Source organism: Sparus aurata, chromosome 1 (genome assembly GCF_900880675.1).
Source record: "Sparus aurata chromosome 1, fSpaAur1.1, whole genome shotgun sequence".
NCBI lineage: Eukaryota > Metazoa > Chordata > Actinopteri > Spariformes > Sparidae > Sparus > Sparus aurata.
This window is the reverse complement of record NC_044187.1, coordinates 15564961-15587493: the sequence shown is the minus strand read 5'-3', so window position 1 is coordinate 15587493 and position 22533 is coordinate 15564961. Positions and strand designations below refer to the sequence as shown.

At 40.1% G+C, this 22533-nt stretch overlaps 2 protein-coding genes across 5 annotated transcripts; one reads left to right on the top strand and one right to left on the bottom strand.

Moving 5' to 3' along the window:
- The first annotated feature begins 2264 nt into the window (after positions 1–2264).
- Positions 2265–8234, top strand: snapc3 (small nuclear RNA activating complex, polypeptide 3). Of its 2 annotated transcripts, XM_030434478.1 has the most exons (9): positions 2265–2503; positions 3246–3329; positions 3430–3508; positions 3602–3706; positions 3815–3964; positions 4109–4191; positions 4691–4849; positions 7432–7539; positions 7913–8234. In XM_030434478.1, the coding sequence occupies exons 1-9, from the start codon at positions 2271–2273 to the stop codon at positions 8058–8060; spliced, it is 1149 nt and encodes a 382-aa protein (XP_030290338.1). In that variant the 5' UTR covers positions 2265–2270; the 3' UTR covers positions 8061–8234. The 2 variants fall into 2 exon arrangements, with proteins under 2 accessions (XP_030290338.1, XP_030290420.1); XM_030434560.1 differs by lacking the exons at positions 7432–7539; positions 7913–8234 and adding an exon at positions 5013–7411.
- A 1462-nt stretch (positions 8235–9696) lies between these two features.
- psip1a (PC4 and SFRS1 interacting protein 1a) lies at positions 9697–20145 on the bottom strand. 3 transcript variants are annotated; one of them, XM_030432644.1, is made up of 17 exons: positions 20055–20145; positions 19464–19554; positions 19157–19233; positions 18736–18874; positions 18395–18484; positions 17964–18080; positions 16437–16496; positions 16286–16346; positions 16015–16108; positions 15366–15546; positions 15158–15237; positions 14876–14931; positions 14250–14320; positions 13250–13351; positions 12942–13143; positions 11203–11299; positions 9697–10421 (listed from the first exon to the last, which is right to left on the bottom strand). In XM_030432644.1, the coding sequence occupies exons 2-17, from the start codon at positions 19533–19535 to the stop codon at positions 10391–10393; spliced, it is 1530 nt and encodes a 509-aa protein (XP_030288504.1). In that variant the 5' UTR covers positions 19536–19554; positions 20055–20145; the 3' UTR covers positions 9697–10390. The 3 variants fall into 3 exon arrangements, with proteins under 3 accessions (XP_030288504.1, XP_030288493.1, XP_030288512.1); XM_030432633.1 differs by having other exon boundaries at positions 19971–20140; XM_030432652.1 differs by lacking the exon at positions 17964–18080 and having other exon boundaries at positions 19971–20140.
- Between the last annotated feature and the right edge of the window lie 2388 nt (positions 20146–22533).

Here is a 22533-nt window from a genome sequence, read left to right as displayed (position 1 = left end):
TCATCTTGTTACAATGCAACATTCTGCTGGGAAACCAAATACTCCCCAAATACTTCAATAATTATGCTTAATTACTTTCCACCGTTGGAAGAAAAGACAGAGGGGCGGGGTAGTTAAAGGCGTCACCGTCATAAATTACTTCAAACTGTGAATACATTGTGTTGCTTAAATTCCAAGAGCTGTAATAAATGATCGCTTTACTGAACTTTGATAGCACAATGCTTGTTTCTTTTAACTTTTTTGGCCACTGTTTCTAGTAATCGGCATGCATTTAATATCCCTGACTAACAAATTAGTCACGGTTTTGTCATTTCTCTGACTTCCCACACTTCACGCTCTAAGGCGTCATTCTGCCTTTTATTCTCTAAATGAATAGTCGTCATTAAAGGGATCTGAAGAGGTGATGGAAGATTAGTTAAAGTCTTATACAGGCAAATGGAGCAGTTTACCATCAGACAAATATGAAAGGAAATGTAAGGAACACTTATTTTGTATCTTTTTGTCCTTTTTTACTACTTATTATATTATACTTATTAATGTTTTATGTGTCCACACTGGTGATGGCCTTGGTTGGTGGAATATATTTTCAGATTATCTCTCCATCCATCCACCCATTTGTTTTCTTATTCTCTTTTCTACTCAACACCTAGTTGACACACACGCGCGTGCACACACACACACATACACAAGCCTTATTTTTGAAGGTTTTAATGGTAAGACAAACAATAATTTCTGCTGTTATATACTACTAGCCATGAAAAGTTGTATCTTGGTGTCATATTTTTTTTTTCATAAAAAATCTATAATTTCATGCCTTCATTGTCGAGTCAGTACGTCCCTGTAGGATTTGAAAATCCTATTGAATATCGGTATTTTTCATGGAACTGTCTCAAAGTTAGAAATTCCAGTATTGGGGCAGCACTCAGGAACACTTGAAGGAAATGTCCACTTGGACTCAGGATGAACTGAATCGATTTCAGTGGTTAAACGTCACTATGACCACATGTCCATCCCATTCTCATGAACGTATGGCATCCCAGGAACACCTGGAGGGAATTTCATCACATTTGCATCACAAAACACACTTTGGGCTATAACTCAAGAATTCATATGTTAATTATGACAAAACTTCACACAAATGTTTAAAAGGAAAAAAGAAAGGGTGAGTGATGACATGTTATACCCAAAACTGTAAAAATATTCAATGCCATAACACAGGAGCAGAAGGGGAGATTGTGCCCATGGTTCACATTTGCTGAGATACTGAATTGCTGTCACTGATCTTGGGTGCCCACCTGGAAACTGAGATGACTGTGAGATCTTTTCTGCTGTGAAGTTGAGACGTGTGTGAGGCGTCCACATCTTCTAATTTGTAGCTATGTGTTCTGCTTGAATCAGCTTCATTGGCCACGTGAACACATACAAGGAATTTGACTGTTTTTTTTTTGTCTCTCTCAATGAACTTACTCACTTGTACAGATAAGGCAACAGTCCGCCACAAGCTCTTTGGTTTTGCTGATACTGAGCTTCAGGTGGTTGTCGTTGCACCATGTGATGGAGCGCTCTATCAGTCCTCTGTACTCCTCTGTTATATATAGTCTCTTAAATTAAGACAACATGTTTCTCATTAGAAATTAATCACCATACATCAAAAAAGGCCATAACCACTGCATTTAAATACAGACCCGTATGTGTCTGGATAGATATGAAGATAAAGTGAGTGGTTGGCATTGGGGGCATACTACTGCAAGGATAATTCTAGTTTCTTGTAAAAAAAAATCTGAAGGTAAAGGTGATTGCATACAAATTGCATTACTATGACCCCCATTCTTCACATGGCAATGAGTATTATTATTACTTAAACCATGTAACTTATACAGTCTATTTTAACCACAAGGCAGCTCAGTCAAGAGGTAAGGTAAGGTAAGTTAAGGTAAGGTAAGGCAGCTCAAGGAAAGTGTATTTATATAGCACATTGCCCAGACGAGAACACAAGACAGACATTATAAAAACAATGAAATCAGGCACAGAAATGTGTATAGAATAAAAAAAAAAAATGATACAGTGTATTGTTTACTGAAAACAAATCAGGGAACCATCATAGTATATTTTATTGCATATGCACAACCATATCTAAAAAAATACATATTTTAATACTGAATCTGTAAAATTAGGAGAAAAGGGCCGAAATAACGCCAACCTGTTGCCACTCGTCGCAAAAACTACATTACCCATGAACCACCGCGCACCGCGTCGTCACAGATGAAAAAATGGCGGCGGCTAAGGAGTCGACAGACCTCAACGCAAACATCCCAGACTATGAATACGCTGATGTGAACACCAAAGCATTTCATATCGGCTCTTTTAGGAACGAGTGGCTGAAAAGGCTGAAGCCGAGCAGCTACTCCTACGAGCGGGAGGACGAGGACACGTTTGACGCTAACTTTGCCAAAGACATGGGGATCAGTGCGGAGACGATGGCTGACCTGAAATCCGTCTGCAGGTAGTCAGAGCATCGTACACTTTACGTCCAGCCGAGCTCAGCCGACGGTTTGCCAACTATTGAAGTGTGAACTGTGTCTGGGCATAAAAGTGCTTCTTCTTTCCCTCCCCTGTCTCTGCATTTAAATGTGTACAAAGCATCACGACATTAAACTTATAACAGCTCAATAAAACACACTGTCCAAGCTAACGTCACTGCTAGTTTTGGGGTAACGTTAAACTCAAGCTGTTGTTTTCTTTAAAAATAAAATAATAATAAAAAAAATAATCTGCTATTTTCTTTATTTCTGCGGACCAACAGGTGAATAAGCTCTCCAGCCTATCGTGAGTCAACGTGTTGTTATTATATGGAAACAATAAACGCGCATTTTAGTTGAATGACATCTAAACCATTTGTAATAACAATACAACAAAAGAGAATTGTGTGTACGCTACGTGAGTCAGGGGGTTTCTACCCGGAAGTTATTGTCAACAAACATTGTGATTGGCTCTTTACATAAACTAAGAATTTGACTCCAGTGTAATGGATAGATAAGGTTCCTAACTTAACAGTAGCCCACAGAGAATTAGCAAATAAACTAATCAATAAATAACAGCATTAAACTGTTGGAGTAAAGACATAACCAGTGTTCTCTTGGCATTTTTTTGGATTCAGAATCTACTTTATCTGTTAAAAGCTGACTTTCGCCAGTTGTTACCTTGTGCAAACTTTGAAGTACGCAACTTTGTTTCTGCTTTTCAAGTGTTGATTCGCTCCGTTGCCATCCCGAGGATCAGACGCCCGATCCAGACGTCGTACCGGAAGATCCAACGCTGAAAACACTAATGTATGATTTTTTTCCCCAGTGTGACAATTGATCATTTGTCTTGAATGATGACTGAACAGTGTGTTTCCAGATTAAATGCTCTGTGATTTGTTTTTAACAGACAAAGAAAAAAGAAACAAGATCACAAAGCTTCTCTAAAACTCACCAAGAACCGACACAGCCTCTATGCAGATGAACTGGTAGGTCTATCTGAGTATTGCTGAAATGGCGTCGTTCATGTGTAGCCTTTCGTGTGTCTTAATATAGGGCTTCGTTCTCTGTGTGGTTTCCAGGAGCGTTTAACTTTCGGCAGGGAACCAGATGCAGTGACTGACATAATCCCTGAAGGTGAGGTCATTCTAACCATCAACGTCTACTACCCCGCGATCATTGATAAGGTGAGCCTGGGGTCCAGAAGCCCTTCAAATCTGACGATCTCTTCCAGGCATTTATTATCTTAACTGTTATTCTCCACACTGCTGACATTGCCCTTCCTTCCCCCCCAGTTTAGTTACATCAGACCCCACATGACTCTGCTGATGACGGGCTCCCACAGCTTGGCCGAGCTCAGGGATGCCATCTGCTGTGTCAGCGACTTGCAAGTGTGCGGCGAGTTCAGCAGCACCCCAGACATGGCTCCGGACTTCATCAGCAAAGTGAGCACACGTCGAGTTCACTTTGTCAACACTGTGTTGGGTCCACACAGTGGCCTCCTGTGTGATTCCTGTGACTGCAGAATTCAATTAAAAGTGTCTTTCGTGTGGTTTTGTAAGGTCGTCGTTTCATGTTTTCTGTTTCAGGATCATTTCAAGTCAGCTTTCTTTTTCTTCGAAGGAGTTTTCTATAACGACATGCGATTCCCAGAGTGTCAGGATATCAGCATGTAAGTTTTTCATGTGGCTTTCATTTGAAACATTTTACAATACAATTACGACGGTACACAGTTTTTACACTGTAGAGGCAGGTCAAGAGTTCTTCACACAAAAGTTCAATGGGAATATATTCTTAGATATCACTGTGGTGCATTTGTTAACACTGCAGATTATGAAATCAACTCCTAATATGAACAAGGGCATCTTGGTTTTAGAGGATTGTAATGGATGCCTTGTGATTCCGGCTCCGGTGAAGATCTAGGCAATTACTGAAATGACCGTTCTTGCAAACAGACCAGAGACCACAGTTAGAAATAGTTAGAGCTGAATATTAGTTCCATTCACGCTCTGAAACATGTGCTGGGAAAGAGTTCTTTGTGGACATGACTCAAAAATCACACTCCCAGAAACAAATTTACTTCAGTTTAATGTGATGTATAACTTCAAAATGAATAAAAATATATTTGAAGGGACATTTCTATGATGTGCCTGCTGTGTGTTATGATACAGGACTACCATTGAATGGGCGAAGGCCCGCAACTTCCCGCCCTACAGCCAGAGCAAGATGGAGGACACGCGATTCGCTGATCTGACAGTTAAAGTGGGCTTCCCGTATCTCTACTGCCACCAGGGAGACTGTGAACATCTTGTCATCATCACAGATGTCAGGTTGGTGCTGTGTTTATTTTTCTCATTAGTGTTGGACAAGTGGTCAGTTTCATGATCCAGCAACTTTTTAATCATCTCATTATCATGTATGATCTGCTGGGAAACCCTGGGTCATGGCATTAATGTGGATGCCACTTGACACACAACACCCACCCAAACACAGTGGCAGACCAAGAACACCACGTTCTAGCAGACAACGCTTCCTGTCACACAGTCAAAACTGCAAAGAATGGCCGCAGGAGTGTGAAAAAGCGCTCAAGATGTCGACCTGGCCCCCAAATTCCCCAGATGCTAATCCGATCTAGGAGCAGTCGGAGGTGCTGGAACAAGTTTGAAGACTAAGGCTCCACCCTGGATTAGACTTGACTCTGACCCTTCGAGGGATGGGCATGGGACCTTTTGAAGCAGACCCTCTGATTCCCATGGGTTGAGAGTTCAGGCACACCCCATAGATGTTCAGTTGGGATCTGGGGCATTAAGTGGCCAGGTGGACACCTTCAGGATTTAGTCACGGTCCTTCAGTGTAACGGGAGGGACCCTAAAAGGCCTCGTGGCCTCTGATGGGCCGTCAGTTGGCTATTTAGCTGCCTTACTGGCCGGCCCAAACAAAGCCCCGGAGAATTCCACAAATTCCACAAAAGTGTTTTGTTAATGCAGCATGCAACAATCAGTCAATCAATCAACATATAAATGCTGGTAGTGGAGTCAAATGTTTACATTTTGAATTGCTGTATAATTGTTCTATTAAATTATTAACTTCTGCTTTGATGACTATTGGTCAGTGTTTGAATGACACCGTGGCCGGTCTACATACAGTTTGATCTTCTTAATGCTTATTTTATTTGGAATCTGGGTGGAGCAGAAAATATCTGGCTGCTCATCCCCTCAGCACTCAGAGACATTGTGCTGGTTTTCAGGCAGAATTTCTCTCTGTAGTGGGATAATAGTTTGGAGCTAGATCCCATCACTTATTTATGATGTATATGAAGAACTCTGCAGTGAGCTTAACACTCTTCTAACAAAGAGTAAGACCAGAGTTGGGCTTTGAAGTTTCAACAACAAAACTGTGTTGTACTGTGTACAAAAGTATAGATTGTTAAAGTAGTTACATGACAAAAGAAAGTATTGCAACTGAAATATCAACATTTGGTTGCCAAGTACAACACCACAATGAATCTACACAAAAGTAAAATACATCAACAGTAACTTGGCATGTTGTGTAAGTGACACATTTGCTTCAGACAGCTAGTAGATTGGCAGTCAACTGATCAGAGAATCAATCCACTGAATCACCGATGCACAATCACAAAACAGCTTTAACAAAATGAATGTTTAAAGATAAAGGCCCAACAAAGGAGTAGATGAAAGACGAAAGACACATTTTGCTTGATTGCTTGAACTTTGAGTTGTGCTAAATTGAGGACGTAACACTTAGTTGAACTAACGCTGCACTGGCGCAGAACATTCAGTTGACACCAGGATGTTTACAGTGTCCTACTTTTTTAAGAGCAGAAAATTATGAACAGCTTGAATTTGAAGCTAGTGGAAAAAATATTTAGAGTTCAACTGCATGCCGCTCATGCCCTCCACATTTCTGTCTGCAAATTAAAAGCAAATTATTAACAATCAAGTGATTCCGCAGAGCTGCTGCACTGAAACATATACTGAAATCTGTCAGGAGTTGCCTCTCGGCCTGCCACACTCAGCTGTGGTGGTTGCTGCTTCTCGCTTAAACACCTCTACTTTGTGTTGATCTCATACACCTGCTCTTTGGATACTTCTTGAATTTAATTATTAGTTTTATTTACATTGGAACCATTACTTCCCTGTTCACGATCCTTTCGGAGCCCATTGTAACGTCTGTTTCGGTGTTCGATTAATCATTGATCATCCACCTGACATTTAAAAATATCCATTTCCGGATCATTGTGGGAGTCAAATGAAGCTCATGCGCCTGTTTCTGCGGTGCGTATTCCATCTTGAAAAGGGCTCATTGCATGGGTATAATATGGTCTGAGTATAACATTTTAAATGAATGTCTCCTTCGGTTAAAGATAAGATCTCTTCAGAATTAATTAAGCATCATCACAGGGACTACCTCTATGTTTTAAGCCATAATAGCGCCATGGCTCTACTCAGTTGGCGCAGCACTTTTGGTCTGGACTGAATGTCTCATAAACTAATCAGATGGATTCCTCTAATCTTTTTGTTCAGACATTCAGTATTATTTCCTCCTCTACCTTAACGAGCAGTTGTACTACTTTGCAATTATATATGGTGGTTTCATTTGTCACGAGATGTGATGTTGCCGGCACTTTCTCCATCCCTGTTTTATTGCTACAAGCTGTTGACATAAAGCACTTCGTTGTCAGACAGGATCCGACTGCTCTCACAAGACCTTGCCGCTCATTTTGTTTCATCGTCCTAGGAAAACTGCTTTAGTAGATGTGTCTCATCTTTGCATGTGAGCAGGGTAACCACTCATGAAAGCAGCTCTAAATGTCACAAATGTGAGACCGCTCAGGCTCTTATTGGCTGTGGTCCTTTTTTTTTTTTTCTTCCTCTCCTTGTACTCATTATAGACTGGCCCATAAGAACGACTGCCTGGACAAGAAGCTGTATCCACTCCTCACACACAAGCACAGGGTCATCACGAAGAAATGCACCGTTTGCCATGTCTTCATCGGAAGGTATGTGAAAATCTGTGAATACAAGTTCGACTCTTCACAAGTGGGAGGAGAAGTATTCAGATCTTCATTCAAGTAAAAGTAGTGATCCACCACACGTATCAACGTTTACTTAAAGTGTTAATTAATGGTCCTCGTCAGTGTTTTACTATTATATGTATAATGGTTATATGGCAAACTGTTTTATGTTGCCTGTGAGAACCACATGTCTCTTATCAGTGCATCTTCCATACAATCTAAGGGCTCCTTTGTTTATCTTGTGTTAATGTCTTATTTGTTGCTGAGGTGTTATCGAGTAGAAATGTAGTCACATACAACGGAAATACTCAAGTACAAGTAAATGTACTTAGTTGCATTCCACTACTGCTCTTTCCAGATGGTTGACCACCAATGACCCGTTTGCTCCGAGTGACCCATGTCTCTTCTGTGACAAGTGCTTCCGGATGCTGCACTACGACGCTGAAGGCATCAAGCTGGGGGATTTCCTGGCCTACCCCTACGTGGACCCTGGTGCATTTAACTAACTGAACTGCTCGGGTCACTGATTTAATGCTGTATAATACAGTTCATAGTTTTATATTTCAGAAAGAAATGCTTCGATATTTGTTAATGTATATTTTCTATAAGAAGAAAAACTGTTTTTGGACAATGTGTTGACTTTCATGTTTGAAATAAACCAACATTAACTGGAAAGCGTATTTTACTGGCCTGGGAATTTCTCCTTGTGAAGGCTTATTCATCAATGAAACAGCCCAGTAAACAACAGTCTCTTTGGTTCTGTGCTTAGTAAAGTAGCACTCAAGTAATCAACAAAATTTAAATGCACGTATCTTAAATACACACTCTTACAGTGGTTGTATTCATAAAGATTTTAACAGTCAAATTCTCAATTAATCTGCTTTGAAAATGTGTGGTTTGATTAGATTTGACAGCATCCAGGCAGCGCCAACAACCATCATCATTTACATTTGACATTTAGTTCATTTATCAGATGCTTTTGTCTAAAGCGGCTTACAGTAATTCATACATTCATACACTGATAGCAGTGGCTGCAAAGCATGGTGCTGACCAACACATCAGGAGCAATTTGGGGTTCGGTATCACGCCCAAGGACACTGCGACATGCAGACCAGGGGAATCGTACCAGCGACCTGATAACAAGACGCTGGCTCTACCTCTGAGCCACAGTCACCCTCAGATGACACGACACAGCAACAGCCCCTGTGGTGAAATGGACAAATGCTGCATTCACGTGCTCCTGATGGTCGCTCTTATAACTTCACACATGTTCATCTCAGAATGTGGGAGAAACATGGATGCCAAAATTCTGTTTCCAGTTTTTCAGTGACAAGGAAGAGCAAAGGGAAACAATACAATGACTACACAAAACATGACCAACGCAATGTTTACTTTTTTGCACCATGTTTCAGCGTCATATGATGAGTTAGTTATTTTCTCCAACTTTACAAGTTGTTGTTCCAAAATGAAAGGGCGGTCACACGAATTTTCCCAATCTGAAAAACTTTTTCTTCTGACAGCACAAACTCACATAAAACTACATCATAATTGGTCTCATAGGAGGTTGTGTTTGGGAGGAGCCTGATCCCCTCAGCCATAACTGCGAAAAGGAATTTCCCCTTGAGATAATAAAGTCAAAGTCTAATCAATAGAGAATCAATCAATCAATAGGTGTCTGGTGCTGTATTCCAGTACCCATAGTACCACACTATAGTGTACTAAAATGAGATTTCGTGAGTCCCACCACATAGTATGTCAATTGAAGTAAGTTTAAAACAATACTGCATCTGGTCGCTATTTGCTGCATGCAAGCCAGCATGCTTTTCTGACCCACAGTCCTCTGCATGGAGGATGACATGTCATTGACTGAACCGGCAAGAACTGCTTTTTAAATTGCATACCTTTTCTTTTTACTTCAAATCTCTTGCTAGGTACTGCAGTGGATAATTGAGCAAGAGGGTGTAAGATCAATGTGCAATGTTATGACAGGTAGTTTGTCCAGATAATACTTAAAGTGCAGCTGCAAACTCGATTTCGAAAATGTGTGATTTCAAACGCAGCCCAGATCTCCCACGATAGCAGTGTTTGAGATTAGCATGCAACTTCTGTGCAATCAGTGTTATCAGAGACAAAAAAGGAGTATTACACTGTATGTACTACTTTATTATCAGATGCTGAAACAGGTCAACAGACAGGCACAAAAAAATACTCTTATTTACATCTATGTTAAAAACTGACAACTTTTAAAAACACTTGACCATGTTTGAGGAAACTTGGCGAAAAACTTTGGCAAATTAATTTCTGTTGTTATTTTTGTGGTAATGAAACACATCGCTATGACTAAACCTTAGTGCTTCCCAATATCTTTCAGTGAAGTTAAAATCAAAACTGTTACGTCTGTAAAAGTAAAAAAAAAATCAATTTAAAAAAGGCATATGAAATGATAGAGCACAATCAAACCATCTACTCCTATTAGAAGATAGGACCTAAGTTCACAGTGCAGCAGATCTACGAGTTCTTATTCTTTTACGGTCGTTAATCAAATTAAAACAGGTGGGACATGATGTGCGACTAAGAGCATCTGAAAGGTAAAGATAACACAAGTAAAAAAATAAAATATGCAGTCAGTCAGGTCACCTTGGGAGGGGAGGGGCTTGATGAAACCTTTGAGCAGCCAATACTGACAAAAACAGTCAGCAAACTGGAAAGCAGTGGTCAATATCAGTCATCACAAGGAACTGGACAGGCGATCCCAGTTGCTCAGTCCAGTTTTGACAAAGGTTGTACGAGTACAGCAGCAAATATCCTCTCTTTCTTCAGGCATGTAGGACACTCCTCAAGTGGACTCTTCCTGAGCTTTTGGGGCACTAAAGAAAAAAAAAATGTTAGTAGAAGTATTGTAACTCAGACCTACGGACGTGTTCCTTCCATACATCCTTCCATGGTTGCTGTTGTTTATCTTGAGTTAATCCCACATATACAGTCCTGAGCACCAAATGTGTGTTAATCTGCGTCACAAAATAGTCCCCAAAAATACTATTTACTGCTGTTTGAATAATATTTGCATTTGCAGAAACTAAATTAAGCAAATAGAAAGTTACAGAAAGGAGTGATGAATCTGAAAATAAACAGCAACCTTTTACGCCCCGATTTAAATGACCCAACCGTTTTAGCAGATATTGAGGCAGTGGATCAGATGATTGATCTGGGAATGTTCTTTTTTTTATTTTTGTGATTTCTGCAATGTCAAAACGTCACCAATGGAAACTCTACTTGTTTCACATGATTGACAATGACGATTTTCAAAAAGAAATATTTATAAAAAGGTCCCACAGGTGTTTCTTGTTTGAAAATGTTGTCACACCATCTTCAAAAATGGTTGAAAATGCTATAAAATGGCCACAGTCTGGATCCCTCTGCTTATATGATGCATTTGAAACACATTTGTAATGCAGCAATGAAAGGGAACCCCAGACAGAGCTACAGAAAAGAATCTGATCGTGTTTTACAGGCTAATTTTGAATGTCACAAAGCAAAGTTCAATTAGATGAGTGTAATCAATTTAACACTTCTGCTTTTCAGTTTTTACTAAAAGGGAACACACAATAATACACCGTTTTCGGTGTATGTGTTGTTTGTATCAACTACCTCAGATTCTCCCCCACTGAGGTGTCCTCAAGAAGCTTCTCTCTCTCAGTATCCTGCTTCTTGTCTTCAGGGCTGGTATCACCGTTTGTCATCTTGTCTTGAGGCGGTGCACAAACAGACAGAGTCAGTCAGACAGAACATCACTACACAACCTAAAACACCGCAGAGAGGAGAACTCAGGAGCATGTGATGACACACATGCCGTGCTCCCGACCTTACTGGGATAAATACGATTTTCCATCGATTTGGCATGCCTTGCTGCAGAAAAGAGACCTTTCACAACGGCACTCCTTTTGGTGGAAGTACAGTATGTACATCAATAGCGTGAGTCAACAGAGCAGGGATGTGGGTGCAGACCTCTGATCACGCTCAGTGTTTCCAATGAGAATTTTAACCACAGAGATCCTATGACGTCCTCCAGTAAAGGACAGAGGAAACTGACTCAAAGCTTCAATGTCTCCGTTATCTAGTGGGTTTTCATACATGACTGAGCTGCACCTAATCGATTTACCAATAACCAGCGGACAGGCCTTATGATGCAACTTCATCACCAGACCAAGCCAACTGTCACTGTACCAGCCACACAACAAGCTTTAAAGTAACTCAAAGGAGAATAAATAAGATTCCTTACTTTTACCCTTCCTGTACATTCTTTACTTTTATACACCATTTACAACAATAATCATCAGAAATAATGATAATCAGCAGCTGAGCCAGAAAGAAACAGATACACAGTAGGATCAGCAAGTCTGAGACAACGAGTAAAAACATGTCCTTTCTGCATTTGTTTCATATATAATACTATTTTTATTTTATTTTTAATAGTATTTTTTACTGGTGATCCCACCAGAAGATAATATCACGATCTGTTTAATTGTGATCATGATCGACTGTCTACATTGCGATGTATAAACTCACACTCAGTTTACCTACATTGATTAATATGCTTGAGGTCAAATTTGATGTTCTTCGAGGCTGATCTAAATGTGTCTCGGTCAGGTCAGGCTGAGGCTTGTTTACTTACTGTTAAGTGATATCTACAGATAACAGTGACTCCATAAAACAAACACTCAAACACAACTTGTTAAGACCTTGTTGTGAAAACTGGACAGTAAACAATAAGCCTGAAAGGATTGCTGACACAACATGGTCACTTGACCCAGGACAAGTAAACGTTCTTCACGTGGTTCAGTCTGAGCGTGCCCAGTTATGCGCTCTGGCTGGGCCACTCAAGGACATTAACAGAGTTGTCCCTAAGCCGATCCTGATTCTCCCCCGATTGCTCAGTTTGGCTGGGCTTCCATTTAAGGCTTATTCAGTCCACTGTGCTCTTGGGGACCTTCAATGCAGCAGAAATTTTATTTTTGCCTTCCCTAGATCTGTGCCTCAACACAATCCTGCCTCTGAGCTCTGCAGACAGTTCCCTCGACCTCATAGCTTTGAGACTTTTGCGTCAAGGTGGAGAAACATCTCAAAGATGATTAAGAGAAACGGGAGGCACCAGAGCTAAGGTTCAAGTGTCACAGCAAAGGGACTCAATACTTCTGTCAATGTGATATTTCAGTTTTTCCTTTTTAATACATTTGCAAAAAACTCTAAAATTCTGTCTCCACTTTGTCATTATGGTGTACTGAGTTTAGACTGATGAGGGGGAAAAATTAATTTAGATGATTGTAGCATGAGGCTCAGCATAACAAAATGCTGAATACTTTCTGAATGCACTGTATAATAAATAGTACCCGAGTTGTTTTCCTTGGCTTGCTCCACTCTCTTCAGCGCTCCTTTCTTGGCCTCCTCGTGCTGCCGCTGCTCAGCTAGAGACTTGTTGAGCACCTGGCTGAGCACACAGTCGCCTTCTCCGACTAGAAACATACTCTTGAACTTGTTATACAACATAGTCGCCTTGTCCATGATGTCCTGGCTGGCCTTGAATCTGCGAATCTAGAACATGGATCAAAAAAAAAAAAAAACACCACTCAGCAAAGTGCTTAAAACACAGCCTGGTGTTATCTGGTACTTCGATTTGATATAGTCTCAGTTATTCTACCTTTTTGAGCGTGGCAATGAGTTCACTGTGTTTCTGCAGGTGCTGGGTTGTGACTTGAAGTGCACCAATCTCATCTAATGCATCCAAGCACTTCTTCACATCCTAAAGGGTGGAAACCGGGAGGGGGGATTGAAAGTGGCAGAAAAGCAAGAAAGGATGTATATGTATTTAGAAGTCAACAGGATTAAAAAAGGAAAATAAGGATGCTGAAGTAAAGCAGCCAATGATCAAAATTAATCACAGTGTGCTGAAAATTCAACAGTGTTCATGGTGTAAATTCAACTTTTTCTTTAAAAGTACCCTCTTTCAGGGCATTTACTGGAAACAAAATGAAGGACGTGGTTTGTTTTTCTGTCACTAATTGTCATAACCACCATCCCCTTAAGCTCTAATTGAAAAGGGCATTCTTTTATTTATATAAATCTTAAAATGTCCAAACATTATTATTCTGTAGCAGGTTGCAGAATTTCATTTTATTCCCACTGACTAAACTGCTTTCGAATGTTCATATTCCACCAGTCACTCGATAAATTAACATTGTTTTTTTGGCTAGTGAGTGAAGCAAATCTACATCCTGGGGTCACTGACACTGTCAAAGTGAAGTGTCAGACTCTCATACTACTGGAGGTCCCTCCACAGCCCACGTGAATTAAATTACCGACCAGATTGTGTGTCAAAACAAAATAGTTTTGTTCATACGTTAAAAGTCATACACACATGTCTGTGGGGTTTAGTGAACAAACAAATAACGGAAGCTGTCATAGTGTCATTTATAAGGGTACTATTACTTTATACAGTAATGATGAAAGGAATCCATGTAATGCCGCTTTCAGCTTCACAGCATTTTATGGACTGCCTGAGACATCCGTCTTTGTTAGTCAAGTGCACAAAGGAGAAAATCAAATCAGTGATAAATTGATTTGCAAGCTTGTCAGAGGACAGCGATGACTGATGATGTGTGAGGTTTATGATCTGACGGTGGAGTGTAAGTGGGACTTACAGCGTTGTCAATTTTCAGTGAAATCTTGATTTCACTGTGCAGTCTCTGGAGTTTCAAGTCAGTTGATATTTCTGTGACAAACAGATGAGAAACAAACACATTTATCAGTGTCAAAAACATGTTTCTGGTATATCTATCAGCTTCACTTATGTACTACACTTGTGTTTGTTTTTATTTGGCTGAAATAACTTTCAATTTGTTTTCCAAGGCACAAAGAAACTGAGTTCTAAATATGTCACAATGGATTGAATTTAAAAGAGGATTTTTCATGCCTTAACATCAGGCTACAGTGGTGCAAAACACATTTATATTTAGTCTGTGGTAAAAAACCCTGTGGAGGACAAATTGTGCTAAAGACTGATACTGATTAGACTGATTATGACTGATTATGCCTGATTATGCTAAAAACAGTCACATTTTCTCATGATCTTTTTTTTTTACCACAAACAAGGTTTGTCTGATGGTCATCTGATCAATAAGTAAATCAGCTCATGTTATTTTAAACATATATATTAAAATAGGAAGATTTTAAAATTGTTTCATACCATGAACATGAGCCCTGAATTGCTTGAATCCACCTCCTTGTACAAACTAATTGCATTCAATATTTGAACTTCAGTTCTCACCCTTTTTCTTCACTCCTGTCTTCTCTTCATTTTTCTTCCCATCATCTTTGTTTGGCCTGCAAGACAAAACAACCATGCCAGAAATCTATTAACTTCTCTTCTCCTTTCTACACATCAGTGTCATTAAAAACTTCCAACACATGTAGCTGATAAATGAGTTATGTCACAGACGGCCATGATTTGAGTTGCAGAGATATTTACTGAAGTTAGATATCTCTAGATAGTATGGGATCATCATTTCGGTCTGTGATACCCTCTGCTGGGTATTGTATGCATACGTACTCTTTCAATTCATCTGCTTTCCGTCTGCGCACATCTTTGTCCACTTCTGAGTTTTGTTGTTTCTTTCTGCCTTTGTTTTTCTAAAAAGGAAAACAAATCACAATCATGTGCATGTAAGCATCGCAGCATACGGACTGCTGAGCCTCCTTATTAGAAACAATGTTGATGTTTCTGAATGTGACGATATTTGTGAGGACTGGACACCTGCCTCCTCATCATCAGAGCCGGACGAGCCGTCATCTTTGGACTGCTTCTTCTTCTTGGTTTCAGGCTCCTTCCCCTCTGCATCCTTTCCTTTGCCCTCCTCCTTCTTTCTCTTCTCTTCCTCCCCACTCTTGGACTTGTCCTCAGTTGCCCTCTTTCTTTTTCGGTCTGACTCTGCAGTGTCCCTAAATGGGGAAAAACAGTAATTCAGACTAATGAGAAAGAAGACTCACACTCAGGACATCAGACTGTATTCATGATGACTGATATAGCTGAGAAATAGGTACAAGCATCCACAAGTACAGACCACATCCTTCTACTGGACAAGGAAGAATTCAATGGGCCATTGCATCTTAAGGGGTAAGTACTCCATAGAGGACTGCTAATTTAAAAAACTAGTGACCAGAATTTAAAAAGTGTTAGCATTATTTCTTCCTTGCAGAATCAATCATTCTGGGACCACCACCCTGGCAAAGGTAGTGCACTGGAAACACATACTTGCTTTACTTTTTGTTTTGTTATTTATGTATGTGTCATTGTAATATACGTTTTTTTCAAAATTCTGGTGGATTGTTGTTGTTGTCTTTCTCATTCCTTCGAAAACAAATAATTCTAAATCTTAAAAAGAACTTGTGTATGTCGTGTGTAGTTACATTTCACTTCCTGAGCCTTGCTGCTCCTGCTGCTGGAGCAAAAGCAGCTTCTCACTTTTCGGCTTCCTGCCTCTTCGTTTAGGACCCTCTACACCTGGTCACAAAACACATAGACGCAAAAGTGACAATGAATGCAAAGAGTTTTACATGTATGTTAAATAAAAGTTCAAATGTCCACCAATGTCACAATGCAATATGTTTGTAATCCGATTAATACATTGTCTCACGTTTGTTGTGTATACATCCATGAACATCATGGGGTACTGCTTACCTGAGGGAGCAACAGGACTAACAGGAGCATCTTCTTTCACAGTCTCCTGCTCAACATCAATCTGGAAAGAAATTGACAACGCACCATTTTATAAAATGTTTCATACAAACCATTTTTAAGAGATTATACTCCATCAACAGACACTACTAACCTTTTTCTTTCTTCCTCTCTTGGGTTTAGGAACATCTGCAGATTCTTTCTGTGCCAAGCCCTAAAACACAACTTTTTATTAATTTCTTTGCAATCCAGACTTTTAACTGTATTCTCTGAAACAGCAACAGATACTGAAATGTGAACAATTTATCAAACTTGCAGTCCTTCTTGGAGGATTTGATCCATCTTGTTTTACCCTCCTATTGACATTTGGATCATTAGCACCATCTAGTGTATAGCTGTGATATTACACACTATGCAGTCATAAATGTGCGAGTGTTTGATTAACAACTGGGTCCAAATTACACACACACACACACACACACACAAATTGAACACAGTATACTGTACATAATATTGACTCATATTTATCTAACTATAGTTGTTGCATGCCATCCTGACTGTCCTGTAAGAAACATCTGTTTCCAATGTTTGTCGATACTATTGCGACTTGTAATGGTTCAAATAAACAAATAAGGACAATTGTTTTTTTCACTTAATCACAGAATCTTCAGCTAATCTAAAAACATGCTGTATTTGAGGGTACATTTTAATTGGGTGGATATGACATACGACACTAATTAAACCGACTTCTGGAAAAAGCCAGTAAAATTATGAATACTTATTTTCAGCTGTCAGTAGCTCCTCCATTTTCTTGATGCATTGCATGATGGGAATTAATGTAAATTAACAGTACACTCCAACTCATACTAGCTTTGATGAGTATTATACTTTGTTTACATAGTGAGGAATTGGGTTTTTGATTTATCAGAATAAAGTAAAGAAAAGGACAAACAGGACTGCATATTGTGCTAAAATAATGGTCAGTGTGATTATATTGATAGACATAATGATTACAATCTGTAATCACATTTAGATTTGTAAAACACACTTTGCAACATTTGATAATATTGTGATTTACTGTGCAGCCCTAAAAAGATTTTTTTTTTTTATAAAAAGAAAGAAAATAGAAAGAGCCTACCTCTCCCCGAGAATACATAAAGACATAAACTCAGTCACTACTTACCTTTCTCCAAAGCACACAGAAAGCCATGCAAACATAAAATAAAATCAACTAATTGCAAACAGAAGTTTGGTGAAAATGTGGACAGGGAAAGGCAGGAAATGTAAAGTAATAACACAAGCTTTCAGGGTGGAAATCACGCTTTCCAATTATATCAATTAGTTAATCTCCCCAACCTAAATCAATTTGATCCAGAGCCAGCTGTGCTTATCTGCTAATATCTAATCTTACAAATACATTTTAGTGGCAACACTGGGATAATTTTCTCAGATAATACTGTTTGTAAATAGCTATCACCTCAGTGGCATTCACAAAGCAAACCCAGACGAGGCGCTCTAATCAAAAGACCAACACAAGTTTGTGGCCGCCAACAAGAACTCTGAATCAAACAGAAACAAACCACCAATTGAAAAAAAACACCAAAGTGTCACATGCTTTCCCACGGGAGGAGATGAAGCAACCTGCACCGCTATACGGGAACCCAACATGCAATGTACGTACATCCTGGTTCTGAGGACCCTGCTCAGAGATCAGAGACCCTTCCTCCTCCTCCTCCTCCTCCTCCTCCTCCTCCTCCTCCTCATTCTCATTCTCCTGCTCAGTCTCACTTCCTGGAACCTGAATGCACCCAAAACACAGCATAGGATGCAGTGTGGTGGAGTGAACGAGTCTTGAAAAGGAGAAAAGTTAGCGAGTATCCTTCTGTTTCACACACTGCTCTCAGCATGCAAGAGTCTTAATCCATTACAACAAAATGACACCATCACTGTTTAAGCCTGCACTGGTCTAGTTCAGTATGAAGCAGACACACGTTAGAGAAGGATTAGAGAAAAACAGCAAAAGAAGGAAGAAGCCGACAACACAGGAACGCATCAGTAGCACGTCAATGCAGTGAAGCGACTGTGTCTATATTAACTGGAGCAAAAACCTACTTTGGATTTCATCCCCTTGTCATCTGCTTCCTCTTCCCCTTCTGGGTTGCTGTCTGAATCCTTTTCAGTGAAAGAGCCTGGGGGCACCGGCTTAAAAAGTAAGGCAAAACAATTGATTAAATGAAACAGACTGGCAAAAACACAATGACTAGGATCTCTGTAGCCGCTATGCACATACAATAATGTTTTTTAAGTCTTGTGCACTACTGCCAGAGTTTCAAAAATGACATAAAAGCGTGTGTGCGAGGATGTTTTAGGCTCAAAAGCTTCAGGCCAGCCAATGCCTGGTGGATAAATACTGAAAAATGTAATTTGAGGAGACAGAGAGGAGGAAGATGTACCTTGGGCGCAGTGAGCTCAACTTTTGGGTTGTTCTCAATCTCCCACAATCCTTCGTTGAAGCCTTTCCTCTTGTTGGGTTTGGCATACTTCTCCTTGTTGGGCTGGTACGGAAAGATGTCTTTAGGGCCAAGAAACGCGCTGTCAGAGAGAAGATGATCTTCTGTTTAATTAAACATGTAGTATTATGTAACGTGTTTACTGTGGGGTGGAGCAGCAAGCACAAAGACGAAACAAAGGGGTAACCCTACTCAGTCACTCATCAAACATTTATGCATTTAAAGAAACAATTTCAACAGAGCGTGAGGACGGTTCAGTAAACAAAATAAATGATAATATAATAAAAATAATAAAAGGGCGTTGTAAATGCAGCTGTGCGGTATACTAAAGGAACTAGGAAAGGAAATAACAAAGATTACAAACGTTTCATGGGTGCCAAAGAAGAAAATGGGCAACTTGATATTGGATGGCTTCACAGCACCGTCTGGGACTTCATCAATCTGGAAGAGAAATCAGAAAACAAAAACAGGTATTTACTTGCAGCCATAAACATAAAAAAAAACCCTTAACACTTGGATATTTTCTCAGGTGTGTGATTAATAACTGTGTCTGTGGATTGCGTCTCTAGGTGGATGAGAGTTGCATTTCACGATGAAGCATATTAACTTAACTGTGAATGTGTATGTACTAATTTGTCTGCCTTTTACACTGATTTGAGCCCCAGACTTACTCTTGCAGGCCAGTGTGGGTACCCCTTCATCTTGGCAAAGATCAGATCACCAGGTTTCCAATCTCGAGCCATGCTTGAACGTAAAACCGAGCTGTAAGATGAAGACAAGGGAATAAACACCTTAATTTATATGTAATCACTTGCATATAAAAAATAGGAATAATGATAAAAAAAATAAATAAAAAAAAAAGGTCAGGTGCATCTAACTCAGGCATGTAAAACGTGTGCACATTTCATCCAGTGCCCCTCCCCCTAACATCCTCTCGAGACCACAGTTCATTCAAACATAACAGTCATGTTCAGGCTGACAAAAACAGTCACAGACATCACTCACAGACATTGAATGTACTCGAACTAATCTCGCTGACACCTGGCAGGCGCTGAGGGCAAAGTTAACACGCATGAACGAGATGTAAGCAGAGCAGGACGACCCATCAACAAACAGACATGCTAGCTAGCTTGTAGCTGTTTCATGCTAACGAAGCCACAGCAATTCCCCTCACTGACCTGTAGTTTGTGCAGACGTCTATGAGAAAGACGGATATTATCAGTGGTCGAGTTAAGGGTTGCAATTAATCTTTCTTATTTTACCAGGAAAACACACAGTTCCTTTCCCCTGAAGTCGGATGCACGTTTTCCGCTCCCGCGCAGGACGTCGACAGGCTGTACCATGAGATGCCACAGGACGGGGGAGTTTATGTTACTGACATCTCGTTTTACCTGCGTTGGCTTTAGTAAAAAGTAGCACAAAAGACTCTGCGGTGCTTTATGAAGACTATAAGTACTTGGGAAGTTTAAAATGTGACTCATAATCACGCCAAGAGGGATTTTATTACTGCGAGTATTCGTGGAAGTGACCATTCTGAGCATCCTCCCGCTACAAAGATCGTCTGTGAAAAAAAGTGGGCGTCGACTTCCACGCATGCGCTCTCGTCCCATAATTTGCAACTCGATAGTCACGCTAAACATAATTTCACCACAGAAGCTTTTAGTTAGATCACACAATTACATTTCTTTATCTATATATTAAACACTTATTATACAAAGTTTTGTTTAAATATATAGTTATATGTAGATTGATCGATGTAGATGATTAAGTGGATATTCTTGGTACCTGCAAATAAAATCAGAGTGAGAGCTCTGCAGCTGCTCCTCTCTGCTGGTACTGATGCTGAGGCTGATGCCAGATTCAGTGATCTTCTCGGTGACACTTAAATCTTAAATCCTCAACAATAAATGCAAAGAAATATGTACACAGGTGTGTTGATGATAAAGATACATGTCCTGTAAGACACATTTATGCACATCTTTTGTTTTGCTTGTTACACTGTGTTGACATCCTGACTCTATTTGATTGGCATTCAGTGACCTCTAGTGGTAAGTTCAGGCCTAACACATGAGCTGTAAGCAAAAGTGTTGGATTGCTGTCCATGTTTTGGTATTTGGTATTTACTCAATAACCCCAAGAGCATATTTATCATAACCGCATGCTCACATTACGCCTTTCCAGTTGTTGTTGTTGTTGTTGTTGTTTGTCTCTAATAGCTCTTTTAACAGTTGATCAACTAATTTCTGTTTTTATGAAGTTTGAATTCTATTTAGGGCTGCAGCTAATTAATCAACTAAACAACTAATTGCTTGATTTGTCGTGGATTCTATTAACTACAGAAAATTGGCAAACACACCCTACTGCATCAGTCTAAAGTCCCAAAACTCAAGAATAGTTAGTTTACAGAAGCAACACACAAAAACAACAAATATTCTCACATATGACAGTCAGAACTAACTAGCTAACTAACTAACTAATAGTAGATGAATGTATTTTTATTAATCAGTGATTAAAAAAAACCTAACATCATGATGTTTTTATTTGTGCTAAGAAAAAGTGGAAAGTTAATCCAGTTTTAAAGAGTTTTAAAGATGGAATAGAAGGGATAATCAAAAGGTTGTGAAAAGAAAAATTTACGTAGGTCACTGAATGCTCTGAAGTGCTTTATACTAATAAAATCCTGCAGATGGTGGATGTATATGAAGGTGACCTCAACATTTCCTGCCACACAGATACACAAGCAGGCTTACATAAATCCAAGTTACTATATGTGTGTGTGTGTGTGTGTTAAAGACAATAGAAGACGCTGATAGTTGAAGGACAGCCTCAGCAGCCACAGGGTCCCAGAGAGGGGGATAAGGGAGAAGAGGAGGCCGGGCTGGGCCAGAGGAGAGCGGATGAGACAAAAGGAGACGAGAGAGGTGGATCCCAGGTCCGTGCCCAGGAATAACTCACAGGAGCTACCAGGCCCCCTGCCCAGCCTTCGAGGTGAGAGACCTTGGTGTTGGACCCCGGCCAGCTTAGTGGGGTTCCTGCTCAGACACACGGCTGTAACAGAGGCCAGGGAGGGAGCTATAGAGAGATGACAGTGTGTGTGCGTGCGTGTGTGTGAATATGAACGTGAGTGTGTATCCTTCACCCTGCAGACGAAGTGTTGGCAGAACATCCCAACCCACTCCGTCTCTGAGGGCCACAAAGTCCTGCCATCCTTCCTCACTCATTTGTTAACCTGCCTCTCTTCTTTGCGGCGCCCTCGCCAACACGCTGAGAGAAGCTACTTTATGTATGACCAGTGCCATTCAGAATCACCTCCCCAACTCCAGCGCTGCCCTCTGGCCATCATGGCAATGAGACAACCCAGAAAAAAAAAAAAAAAACAGGAACGGTCAGATTTCAGGAAAAGCAGTTTTTGATTCACACGTCCTGCAGCATTCAGCACGGATCTACAGAGCTGGTACACAGAGATGCAAATTCAGGTGAGCTGCAGGCTCTCAGGTGAGCTCCGATGTCATAGTGAAATGTGCTGGTTCATGAGCTGAATAAACAACAAAAACAAGAGGAGGACTCTGAGATGGGTTGATTTAATTCACTGAGTATTGCCATTTAATGCTAATACTTGTACACCATGCACATCAGAGGGAAATATTGTACTTTTTACCCCACTACATTTATTTACGCCATCCAAAATCCAGTGTTATAGGTTGAATTTGCAAGCAGCATATAAAATAGTCAGCCACAGCA

Coding starts and splice junctions, on each gene's coding strand:
- snapc3 (XM_030434478.1), top strand. CDS start 2,271: ATGGCGGCGGCTAAGGAGTCGACAGACCTCAACGCAAACATCCCAGAC. Junction 3,707..3,814: donor ACCCCGCGATCATTGATAAG/GTGAGCCTGGGG, acceptor CTTCCCCCCCAG/TTTAGTTACATCAGACCCCA. Junction 7,540..7,912: donor TGCCATGTCTTCATCGGAAG/GTATGTGAAAAT, acceptor TGCTCTTTCCAG/ATGGTTGACCACCAATGACC.
- psip1a (XM_030432644.1), bottom strand. CDS start 19,535: ATGGCTCGAGATTGGAAACCTGGTGATCTGATCTTTGCCAAGATGAAG. Junction 18,875..19,156: donor TTCTTTGGCACCCATGAAAC/GTTTGTAATCTT, acceptor TCTCTCTGACAG/CGCGTTTCTTGGCCCTAAAG. Junction 15,238..15,365: donor CCGGCTCTGATGATGAGGAG/GCAGGTGTCCAG, acceptor TTTCCTTTTTAG/AAAAACAAAGGCAGAAAGAA.